The sequence below is a fragment of the Pagrus major genome, chromosome 6 (assembly GCF_040436345.1).
Source record: "Pagrus major chromosome 6, Pma_NU_1.0".
In the NCBI taxonomy this organism is placed as follows: domain Eukaryota; kingdom Metazoa; phylum Chordata; class Actinopteri; order Spariformes; family Sparidae; genus Pagrus; species Pagrus major.
In genome coordinates this window covers 31,265,650-31,278,846 of record NC_133220.1, presented here as the reverse complement: position 1 = coordinate 31,278,846, position 13,197 = coordinate 31,265,650, and the positions used below count along the sequence as shown (strand labels likewise).

The following is a 13,197-nucleotide window of genomic DNA, read 5'->3' as shown; positions in this document are numbered from 1 at the left end:
AGAACGCCTTTGAGGGATCCTTGTGACCCAAAAGTTTGTTTCTCTTATGTGTTTGCATAGAAAATGAATACCACCATTGTTATTGGCTTTTTTAAAACGTGCCTAAAAATATCCAGTCTGAATTAGTTTGAGCATGCTACATTGTGTTCTGTCAAGTTACATCATTTTTTCCACATGTGAACTTCAGAATGAGAAAAAAAATCATCAAGTAAAGAACTTCAACAACAGGATCCTGATCAGTCTTATAACTTATTTCTTGTTGCCTAGCAACGGCTCACAAAACAAACTTTCATTCATATGAAATACTTTCAACTTTTCTCTTTTATAAGCAAAGCATCTGAAAAGGAGAGTAAAGTCTGCTAAATGACCACAGACTCACATATTAAAGTGTAATTCCTCTGTATTGACTTGCATAAATTGAGAATAAGTGGATGGTGGTGCAGCTGTTACCTGTTCTGACAGTCTGCCAGCCTATAGAGAAGGGGGTCCTGGCCTGCACCATATACATGGTAACAGGGCTGTGGTTGTCAGGCCCAGAGCCCCAGGATAGTTGCACAGTAGTGTCAGTAATGTCAGTCACCAGCAGGCCCTCCGGGGCACCAGGAGGTCCTGCAACACCCAGAAACAAGGACAGACACACACCTGCATCAGCCTCAGTGCACAGCAGCAGCCAAAACAAATGAAGTCAGCTCAGGTTGGTGTGGCACGCTCAGATCCCAACACAGATGTTAAGTGATTCATAACCCGGCTAAAAACCTCAATTCAGGGCTAGTGGAGCTATAATTGGTTCTATTGGGAGTGCCAGTCTAATCAATATACTGAATAGTGCAGCTCAGTTGGAACTTAGGTGAGATCGTCTGTCTTAGTTTACTATATTTGAGGCCTCAAGTTGCTGCTTTTGATAATAAATTACCACTTCCCTAGTCGTGAGAATAAATTCTGTGATGTTTAAACTGAAAAATATAATATGGTAAAGTGAATCATTGACTCTTTTCAGGCAACAACATTGAGAAATTTGACCTTTTTTGTTCCTGGAACAAAATATCCATAAGCTCCAGAGCCCGTTTGTACTAAATTAGCTAACCAAGAGGAAAGAAGTAATTATGAATAACTCGACAGACCATTCATGAACCAGGGATTTGAAACAACAAGGCAAGATTTTCAATTGGGATCTCATTGAAATTAGAGAAAGCAGCAACATGAGATCAAACAAACAGGCTGAGACTTGGATAACTGACATGAGATTTCCTGCTAAGCCCACAAATCTGCAAAAGTAGCACTGAGCCCTCAGCGGGACTACCTGCTGCTGGAAGACGATCACTGGGTATCAGCAACGTTTGGTTTCAGATTATGCACACGGAAACGTGCAGTCTGATCGTAAGAGCTGCACCATCTGACTTTGGCTGCAGACTCTTATGCCATTCCTTGCCAATCTGACCCTCCGAGACACCGGTATTATCTTCCTACATGGGGAGGCCGGCCTGGACTTTCCATTTGGTTATTTGGTTTAGTTATTCATGACTGTGAGAGGGATCAGGCTGAGAAAGTGACTGGCTGAGAACATACAGTAATAATTAATCAACACACCCCTTCAATTTGTATTCCATAACCTTTTCCAAGTGCATATAGAGTGCACTGCACCTTTATGAATGAAAACAACAGGTGTCTGTGTACATTGAAGTTGTCATTGCATACACAACCTCCCATTTTCAGGACTTGTCTTTAGTGATGGCAGCACATGTCAAAGTATTTTTTCAGCCATTAAAATCCTACAATGTCACCAAGATAAAATGTTGGCATTTTATGTTTCTGCAAACCACAGATCTGTTCAAATGTGTACATTTCTAATGTACTATATAGACATATGTACAATGTGTGTCATATCACGTTCACATTAGATACAAGCTGACCTCCATGTCAGGACATAAGAGGATGGCGATGGCTGCATTTCACCATTTATAAGTGTGAAACCAATGGATGATTTTAACGAGACATCGGGTCAGGGTTAGTGCACACCGGAGCACACCGGAGCACACCAGAGTGCCGCACACATCACTAAAATGTCTGTCATGCAAGAGAGCCAAAAAAAAGGACAAAAAACCCCCCCAAAAAAACAAACAAACAGAATGGTCAAAGACGTCATACTGACAACTCATGCTCTGAGTAACGTGCAAGAAAATGTTGAAAGATGCCGATCATCTTTGTGATTCCTTTTCTTCCGGTTTATAGCTACATAACGTCAACTGTTAATGATGACAAGGCAGCAAAACATCATTTAATTTTTTGGAACAGCTAAAAAGGTCAAAGTTATTATGTATACTTAAGTAGAATAACGTATGAGTATAAAAGTAATCTTTATATAATTACATAATTATAATATTAATCACATGGTCAGTTATAATTGACTAATGTATGCAAACTTGCCAGTGTAGGAATGGCTGTTACTTGAACTTCAAAATGAGCCATAATGTAACGCACATTGCACAAGTGCATCTTAGTTGCACTCCAGTACTTAAACAAATACCACTAAAACCCTGATTGAGACATTTTTCAACATATCAGTGGGTTGCAGAACATAAGTTGTTCACATTTATTCTGAGGACTGGGTTGACCATGTAATAGAAAGTTTTAGATGTCTCCAATATCCAATCTCTAAATTACCAGAGGGCATCAATGTCATCAGTGGGAGCTATGGCTTTTTTGGATTTGTAATGGGGGAAAAAAAAATCGATTTTCAAATTAAAAATTAACTGTGTAGTGCAACAGGCTGTGCTCGCACTCTTGTGAGAGGCCGTGACACTAAACTAGGCTATTATTTTCTCTTTGCTGATGCCAAACCATATTATGATATGTCTCTATCCTCAATTTTCTCCAGTCAGGTGCCATTATGATATACAGAAGACGAAGGTGCAACAAGATGATGTAAATAAAAGAGTGCCAATCCTCAAACAGTAGAAAACTGTGCAGAAAACATGATGGTAATGTGGCGTTGATGATTGTTTTAAAGCGATTTCCTCTAAATCTAATCATTTAAATTCGGGTCTCATCACTGCTCCACACAGATATGATGTGTTTGATGTTTTAACAGAAGTGACAGCGTAGTAAAAAGGTAAATCACAACTTGTTCTGATAGCTTAAGATCACATAACAGTCATTAGTAATGCCAAACTAGAAAGAATGCTGCAAGTCCAGAATGATGTATCAAAAGTCATATGACCCTTGAATCAAATTACATGCTGATACCGAGCACACCAGCCTGGAATATGTCTATGAACTTATTTAAGATACTTAAATGTCCCCCACAGTATGGTGTTGAATTCATTGCCAACCATTTATTCATGATTCATTCATGATGCTGGTCTCTGATCTTTTTGGATAGCCCTGAAGCTTAAGCGTGACTTAAAATATCTCTTCAAGGTGAGTGTAACGATCATAGAGCCTCTGGGTTGAAAACAGAATAATTCTGTAATTTGACCACATTCGTGGTTGTCAATCTGAAAGTCTATTAAAGTCGTTTTCTGAACATCTGAAAGCTGACATCTTGATGACACAGCTCTTAACCGACAGTAGAGGGATGTGTGTGTCTTCATCTTAAGACACATACACACACACACACACACATATACACACTCAACAAAATACAGAAGCATTTTAAAAACCTCCACAGAGTGTAAAAAATGACAAGCACTGTAAGAAAGGAGGAAAAGGCATACCTCTGACAATTAAGTCTGCCGCTGCTGAAACAGTGTCAACTTCAGTGTGTACCATGCACACATACTTCCCAGAATGCTTTAACTGAATGTTCCTCACCATCAGGTCACCTGCAAATCCCTGATGACAGAAAACACATTGGAATAAAAGTGTTGGAGAGGACAAAAAACAGCAGACGCAACAAAGTCAAAAACAGAAGTATGGAGAATCCTCGGAACACATTCAATTTCTTTCTCTGTCACATGCAGTAAATCCTCCATGAAAAGAATCCTGGAAGAATTCACCACAGGACTACCAGGAAAAAAGAAAAAAAAAACATTACAGTCTAGCAAAACAAATTAATTCAGTTTTACATTGTAGGGGAGGAAACACAAAATGACTTGTTTTGAAACGTTTTTTTTTTCTTTGAATCATGTTTGTTGTGTTTATACTTTACCCTTTCAGCTCAGATGAATGGCTCTAGTAAGAGTTTTCAAAGCTGCTTTTTTCACTTTCCTGTCATGTTCTCGCACACACACACATCACTTTCAAAAGTTTTTTTCTCAGAAAAGTACAGGGATACAGAAATCAGTCCCTCTGAGCAGAAAGAAAAGGCAAGTAAAACAGCTGTTGTTTTTATGTTCACTGTGGAAATGTCAGTGCTGCACACAGACTTTCAGTGGGCCTGGTGTGCTCAACCAGAGGGAGCATAAATCTTGTGATTACAAAAATTTAGGCTCCCTTTTGTTCGGGGAGAAACTGATTGATTTGCTCATACAGTGAAATCACCTCCAGGCTGGAGAAATGTCATCCCTGTTTACAGGTCTCCCTCTCAGACATAACACACTGTATCATCTGCTGGCATCTCTGAATTCCATGTACAAGCACAGGGTTTCTGACACACAGTCTTAAAAGCAAAAGTGGCAAGTGCTCAGAGGCTGGCAATTGTCCAATACATAACCCCTCCCGGCCTGGGACCCATAACCCCTAACATTTTGTATAGATTAAACAAACAAGACATACATAATATTAGTGAATTTTAGGGGAGCCGGTAGGCTGATTTTGCTTCATCCGGTCAGAGCCAGCATTCCAGTCTTTATCTGTGCTAAGCTAAGCTAACAGGCTGCTGGTGTTAACCTTTTTTATTTAACGGACAGACATGAGGATGGTATCGATCTTATCTTGCAACCTTCAAATGGAAAGCAAAGCACATTGAACTGTTCCTTTAACAAGTTCTATCTCGTTTCTTTAATCTGCACATAAACGGCACGCAAAGACAACAATTTATGGATTTGTGGGGAGTTAAGTGCCACATTCTTAACAAACTACCAGGTGCAGTGATCTTCTGATGTACTGTGTGGGCTTTCTACATGGAAAACTATGAGAATACAATTGCTGAGCTTGTGGACATACTGTAATTTTGAACTTATGGAGAAAGCCAGGTTTGCTGTCCCCCTCTGCTTTCAGTCTTTATGTTAAGCTAGGCTAATACCGTCCTGCCCCTAGCCCCATATTCAGGGGCAAAAATCTAATATCAACTTTGGAGGGACAAGGACATGAAATTTTCTCAAGAGCAGTTCCTAACGGGGATGCCAAAAGTTGTACTGTAACTCTGCTCACAAACATTTTGTTACTGCGTCACATTGGGAGGGCTACACTGCTACGTTTTCTTCTACAAGCACTTGCTGAAGTTACACTCTCAGAAACAGGGTAGGAATTCATTTCTGTCCCCCAAGCACCAATCTACACTAATGTGCCCTCATGTAATTGGACTAAATGCTGAACCTCAAGGTAACCATGTGTAACGTTTTAGGGACAAAAGGTACATATGTTCCCAAGGTACATACTGTGCCGTTTTTTCTAAATGTTAAGGTACAATATCAGGGAACAGTGTGTGTTGAACTATAAATCTCACAAATCATCTCATCTCACTGATGTAGAATCACACATGTTGCTCACCATGGTTGATTAATGTAAAATGGCGATTTTAGCGTGCTGGCAAACCTTTCCTGTGGTTCCATAGCAACTGCTAGCTAACATTAAGAGTGACCTCTAATTCAGTCCAGTGATTATAAATGTGTTTTACTCTATTCGGTGGGAGAAGTAAAGAAACATCTAACAAATCCTTTGACTATTTACCGGAGGTCGACCACCATCGACAGACTCAGGTTCCCACACATGTGCTGTACCTGCATCATTTGCCACTGCTGAAGGTTAGAGAGGCACAAGTGCTTTTATTGTGTGTTTATTGAAAAACACATAGTTGTGTTTACAGTTATATATTTCGGGGAAGAAACCATATTTTTCCCAGGCTTAGGGGGCCTGTCCCCCCCTGTCCCCCTTGGGATTTATGCCTGTCCGTATTTAAAGCACAGAAATGATCAAAATATCAGCGACAAAACAACATTTTCCAAAATTGTCAAACCGTTCCTTTGACATCATGTAGTTCTCTTTTTTCTGCTAGACTACAGGAAAGAAATACAGTCTTGTCTTACAAGTAAAGCTTCCTTAAATTTCACTATTATCTAAATGCTGCAGTGAGTCACCTGCTATTACAAAGTACATTATTTTAATCTAGGTTTTGATGAAGAATTAGAAGAGTGAGAGGCATCCAGGGAAATTTAATGCACAATGAAGAAGTTTCTATATGAATATCACAGACATAAAGTGTAAGAATAACACAGCTCCCTGGAGCTTCAGTATCAGCTCTAGCCTACATAGGTCAAATCCTTGGCTCTGATTTTCTTTGCCTTAAATCACCAAGTGTGCACCCACATTATACATACCCCTCCAATCATCTCAAAGTGCTCCTGCCTGTTGAAATCAATGGCTTTCCCATTGAAAAACCACTTGAAGATGGGACTCAGAGACGAATCACCGGACACCTCACAGGGCAACACAAGGCTCTGTCCCACGGTGGCGTCCAAACTCAAGGGAGGAATTATAATCCTGGTAGGCTCTATAGCAACACAGGAGGAAAAAAAGTAGAATTGTTTCTGTATGTAGCACACTATCTATATAAAATCCAGGCAAATGAAGAAGGTAATAAAGCTTAATTTACGCAGAATAGTGAGACTGATTCTGCTCTATCAGTGTAATTAAGTGACCTTAAATAACTTCACTTAGGAAGTGAATGCCTCTCATAACTCAGTAATGAATAATTAAACACACTGCAATCACAATGTCAACTAGAAAGGAAAAAAGAACTCCCTCTCTATAATCATCATTATTTAAAAACCCAAATCTGAAAACGCTACAGCAGCTCTTTTTAAATTAAATGTTGGTGACAAAATATTCCTCTCTCACAGCTATAGACGGCGGTGGTTTGCCCCACTCTGCTACATGAACAATAACTCAAAGCTGACAAAACCATGGATGACTTATACGTCTGTCAAACCGGCGGGAACATAAAATGGCTATATATTTCATTATCAATTTCATGCTTGAGCTAGTATTTTTTTCCCCTTAACAAAAGTTTAAACCCTTGGCTTAAAAGGTGCAGTAGTGAAAACCTGTGGAAAAGAAAGAAATACCTTTCACCATCAGCGTTCCTGTGCTACTGGAGGTTCCAAACTGGTTTCTGGCCACACATGTGAACCTCCCTCCATCAGATTTAGAGATGTTGGTGATACGTAGAGTCCCATCCTCCATGATAGTCTGTCTGAGGAGAGTGACAAAACTGAAACAGCCCATCAAGAGATCACATACGGCATATAATTATCAATTCTTGAATTAATAATTGAATGAGAAGTGATGATAGGAATCAAATTAACTACTTCCTGACTGAGATACGGTGTCATTTCTCAGGCCATTTGAACTTTTTCCCCATATTTATTTCATTTTGAATGAAGGCTTCAGAATCTATTCCAAAAGTCTATTTACACGCCTCAGAAGATAACAATTATCTTAGCTGGAGCAGAACAGATTTGCTGTAGGGTCAGCATAGTATTGACAGCACAGTGGCTTAAATGCACATATTAATTGGATACACAACAGGCCACCAGGGCCAGGCAGGAGGGCGATAGGGAGAGGAGAGCAGCACTGGAGAGAGGCAATTTGAATGGGACCTTTACCTGCCGCCTTATCGCTCTACAGCACATGGAGATAGTATCAACATGCTATACAGTAGGCCATTACTGAAGAGTAATAACATGGATACATGCATACTGAAGCATCTCACTTGAAAAAATGTCAGGCTGGTCTCATGGGAGAAATAAAGCAGGAGTCTAATGAGAACACATGAAAGAAATGTGACTAAAACAAGAATTGTACAGAGGTTGTCTTTGTGTAGCAGTTTGTAACTCACTAGTTTTACATATATCAATATATATATACACACACACACACAGACAGGTTGGATCTGAACCCTGGATTGCTGCAGCAAGGACACATGCTCTTACCAACTGAGTTACACCCCAGTTTGTGACTTACACCCATGAACTATATTGTACTTTGCTATAAGATTTCTCCAGACGATTAATTTGATTTTTAAAGTGTGAAAATCTTCTAGGTTTGGTTTCAGAACTATGTGCAGGCAGGGCTGTGGGGGTGCAGGAAAAAACTAAGCTAATTAACATAATCTATGGTAATCAGTTGGTAATTTGAGTGAGGTTTGTGGGGATGCTATCCCCTTTGTTGGCAACATGACCAAAACACATCCCCTCTCCGCCCACTAGCATCAGAGAGAGTGCAGGAGCAGGGGGGCGGTTAGTTGAAGATGTTAGTCTAGTCTGCCTGACTCATTGATTCTTTATCCGACTGAGGTTTGTGCATGTTAGAATCTATGACCCCGACCGTGGCTCTGAAAAATCAGTAGCTGAACTGTGCTGTGTATTGATAAATCATAAATCCGTGGCGCTGTCCGTGGTGCAGCTGGATTTGTAATTGCAGTTTTTTCTTTCAATACCGCCCTCCTCTCAGTTTCATCTTGGATCCAATGCTATTCTCTCAATCATATACTATAAATCCTCAGTACTATGCTATGTTGTAACCTGTATACTTTTCATGATCACAGTAACAAGTAGCAATGTGTGGTTGCGAAAGTGCAAGAGCATCATATAGACACACTGCTGCCTGTAGTAGCCCATAAAATTAACTCTGGAACAAATACAGATATACAGATATAATTTCCACGATAGGGTCAGGGTTAGTATTAAGTGGGGTTAGGGTCGTATAATGAAAAAAGAAATGCTACGTAAACCCCAAAATGTCTTTATTGTAAATGCTCTAAACCCTCTTATACTCATTCTTTGTTTCCTATGCTATCCAATAAAAAGAGCTCTGCATTTTGCTGTCTTGTCTTTGATGCTCAAGTCATTCAGTTGTTTTTATTTTTTGTAAGGATAATATTAACTGGGAATAAATATATTACCTGAAAAACTTGTTTAACAGTTTTCCTGTCAGGCTGCATACAGCTCCAAAACCTTCACCAGTAAGGTCAGGCAACCTGTCTGTAGTCTGAAAGGCGAAATCAAGGGCAAAAAAGCCCAGAATTCTCTTGCCGCACCAGTCGCAGCTGCTCGTTAAGATCATATATTGAGCCCTCGGTGATAAGTGAAAGTGACTTAGATGAGTGTAGCAACATTTTTATTAACTCATATCTTCTCTCGTCAGGACAAGACACAGCTTGGAGAGACTTCATTAAGGAATTAAACCTGAAACAATAAATACGATGGAATGTTCCCCGCGTCCTACAGGAATTACACCTTCCATATTTTAGCCTACAACAGTTATTCCGGTGCCTTGGTTCTGCACATACAAGTGGGAAGGCATGTAAACATATGCATAAATAAGGCAGATTATGGCCTCCTGTTGTGACCTTTGGATTCAGTAAATCAAACAGAAATGCTGTGAGCAGCCAGCTCAAAAATCAAACAATTTCACATCGGCTCCCAAGAATAAATATGTATTCACTCGAGCCGAGCTGAGACCCAGAGAGCATGTCTGACACAGGGTATTTTGCGCTGATTTATTGACAAAAATATCAAACACTGAGTGATGGAGGCGCACTGAGAACATGACCTGGGGGGCAATGAGCTGCAAAACAAATACAAACGTAAAGAACTATCTCGCTTTGTAGACAAACCCAGTCCCATGCTGAGAATTTCTATTCATTTTTCCAAATGCGCTGCCTGGGTAATGCCTGGGTAATTTTTCTTCCTTTCCTCATGACCAAGCAATGGAAAAATCATGATAACTAATCAATCCAACTGGTCACATGTTGAGCCATGCCCAGTGAGTTATGCAGAGCCAATGGAAATATGACTGTAGATATTGATCTCAGACAGAGCCCAAAAAGAAAATGAGAGAGGAACAACCAGCAAGAGAGCAGCTATACACTTCACACTTCAACTGGCAGATAACCAGCATGCAAATTAAAATGACAAATTTAGAGTCAGCATATGCCACAGTGTTTAATAAGTGCATTAGAAAGGATTCTGGTCAGATTGCCATGACTTTCAGCGACTAGAGTGTCCTTTTTGACTGAGAGAGACGATTTGATACTCAAACCACTATACTCGGAGATGTTAACATTTCCTCTTGGTTTGAACTGAATGAAGACGTTTGATTGAAAATCAGTTACTTGTCTCATCAGATGGTGGTTTCCTAAAGAGAATGTACAAGCCTTACAAAATACAGGAGCGCTAGTCGAGTGAGACAATCATAAAAGACACCTCATTGTCCAACTCAAGCCATGTAAAATCACAAAATGTCTTTTTTTATTACATTTCTTTTTGTAATTTTTTTTTGGCCTTATTGATGGGACAGCTTCGGGGATGACGGGGGGCGGGATGGGGGGAGGCGCATGCAGTGGGCAGCCCTAGGCTGGGACTTGAACCCAGGGCCACTGCAGCTAGGACAGGGCCTCTGTACATGGGACGCTGGCTCTGCCACCTGAGCTAATGCCCCCCACCCCTTTTTTTAATTCCATTTCTTATCACTCATATCTATGCATCAAAATGAATGAGCATGCACTGTATTCACCAAATAGATTATCATAGTACACTTTGTTCAGATGTCCTGCCAGCAGGTTTAAGTGAGCCACTGAGGTTTAGAAATTCAGTGAAATAACCCGTGCCCTGGGTACAGCTGTGTGAGGCAAGGGTTTTTCCATTTGTAACTTTTTCTAGTGAAACTAATTTCAGAAATTCAACAGAAACTTGCCTCCATAGATATAACACTCCACTCCACTCCACAGAAATTACATGTCTGGAGTTTGATTGCTGGAAGAGTGCCATCAGGTCATTGTGTTCAGCATGATATTGTTGCGGGAGAAAAAATGTAATTCACTTGAAAAACTCTCAGTGGTAAAGACATTTGTAGGACAAATGACTTTGGTAGCATTTGACTGGGTTTTGGGGGTTTTGAATAAAACGAATACTTGCCCATTGGTACAAATCATACATTTCAACAAATACAATTAGAAATGTTTGCAGGTGGGAAGCCAGTGAGGACCAGGTTTGTGACTTGGACTTAGGTTGATTTCTGATCACTGATTTGACGACTTGCACTTTGACTTGACAGAAAATAAAATAAAAGACTTGTGTCTTGACTTGACTTGTGACATGAAGACTTGAATGATTTGTCTGTGTTGCTGTCAGTATTTTGCTGTTTGAAAGTGATGGGGAGGGGATACATTTTTGATGAGGAAGAAAGAGAGGAAGAAGAAGAGGAAATTTGACACACACCTTTAATGAACATGTGCAACTTCCCTGCTCCTTGACTACATGTTCACAGCTGTCTGGGGCACCTCCCTTGAGTATCAAGGCTGATGATTTTCACACAATGTCAGTGGTTCGGCTGTGAATTGCCATTATTAGCCGTCGTCGTAGCTGTCTATTAATACACAAGCTAACTCCTGATGCTGCTTATATGCATTCTAGAAATTCTACTACACTATTTGCAAAAAAATTGAGGTTCACAGCAAAACAGCTTTGCAGCATTCTACTAAACAACTGATGAGGACTTGTTTGAAAGCATAAAGAAAAAAACTGAAAAAAACCCCAACTTAAAATGGCTCCATCCAGTTAATTTAGTTGATCCGAGTCTCCGGAGTCTCCCAAATTGATTTGAGAAGAGTTTTTTACACCCTTGACGTGTGGTCGAGCTCATGCATCCACTTCAGACGGGGTGCATGCATATGGTTTTAGCTTAGCAGGAACAGTGAAGATTTTGGACGCAATAACGCCTTTTCAAATCTATTTGGGATCTCAGGGCCTCCGGAGACTGGATTACACCGGACGAGCTGTATGAGGCCATTTCATGTTTTTTTTTAACGTTTTAAAACACAAACCCACCTACTTCAGTTGTTAAGGAGAATACTGCAACGCTACTGTTGCTGTGAAGCTCCAGAAATGTTTTATTGACTACAAAAATTCACCAGACTTCACATCAGCATGATGGTGAGTAGATGATGACTGCATTTTCATATTTGGGTTAACTGTTTAATGAACAACCTTTAATGTTATGTCAGAATTCCTGTAATTTTTTAAGCATCTTTTTAGAATTACTTTAAATCAGCACACTGCCTTTTTAAACTCATTATTTGAGAAAGTATTGAAGAAAGAAGTAACTTCATAGGCATTTTAAATGGACCCTTTTTTAAACAGCTGATTGGTCAAAAGTTTCAGAAATCCGACTACAATTTTTTTCCTCTTGCCCTCTTTATTTCAAAGTCTCCCTCTGAAGGAAGTTGTTTTCACTAAAGCTCTCTCAAAAAGACAGCTGGCACAGTACAAGTTAATTGTACAGCTGAGACTGACAAGGCTTTCGGATTGCGTTTTTAAAAAGAGACATACTTTTTAGTTGTGTGTGTCTGATGATGTGTGAGCATGCTGAACTATGTCTTAAATGGAGAACATCAGGATACAAACCTTCTTTGCCTTAAGAAAATAACTAAATCCTCCAATATTATGTCACAGGACTAAAATAATGGAGTTTCAGCTTGGAGCTTCCTTCAGAGGGTCAGATCTGCCTTCAGTCCCACAGCAGTCCGGGTGGATTCATGCTGGAAAGTGATTTTCACTGACTGGTAACAACTGCTAAACCATTGTGAAGTTTTCTGGAAACAGTTGGACTCTCTTTATTTTTTGAACCTGTCTATCAATTACCAAACCTGTTTCCCTGATTCCACATGAACATTTATCTCCCCTAGTCTTTCACCAAACATTTAATGAAAGCAGCTGTCACACTGTGTTTGAACTCGGTTGCTTCTTATTGTGTGTATTAGTCCCTGCTAAGGCCGAGTGCAACAACCGACTGTTTCTTTTAACTTGTAGGTTTTGCCTCAGACCTTAAATCATGACACAGTGTGGCCTGTCATGTAGCCCGAGGTTGACTTTCACAGAGGGATGTTGTCAGATTGTTTTTCTCTGTGGTTTTCACACAGAGAGCGTCCCTGCAGGATCTCTGTTCTACATCCAGCACTTTGACTGCCTCGAAGAGCTGCGAAACAGTGGAGCACTGGATGCTTTGAAGTTTCAAACAGCCAAATCATATTGCACTCTT

The 13,197-nt window shown here is 40.1% G+C and overlaps 1 protein-coding gene across 2 annotated transcripts in view; it reads right to left on the bottom strand.

The window, feature by feature from the left end:
- The window catches only part of cntn6 (contactin 6), a 71,709-nt gene that overhangs the window by 32,030 nt on the left and 26,482 nt on the right, over positions 1 to 13,197 (bottom strand). For both annotated transcript variants that reach the window (XM_073469010.1, XM_073469009.1), the window contains exons 11-14: positions 7,224 to 7,351; positions 6,477 to 6,649; positions 3,714 to 3,831; positions 451 to 609 (exon numbers count right to left, since the gene is read on the bottom strand). In XM_073469010.1, coding sequence (XP_073325111.1) covers positions 451 to 609; positions 3,714 to 3,831; positions 6,477 to 6,649; positions 7,224 to 7,351 — 578 coding nt within the window. The remainder of the gene's footprint in view (positions 1 to 450; positions 610 to 3,713; positions 3,832 to 6,476; positions 6,650 to 7,223; positions 7,352 to 13,197) is intronic.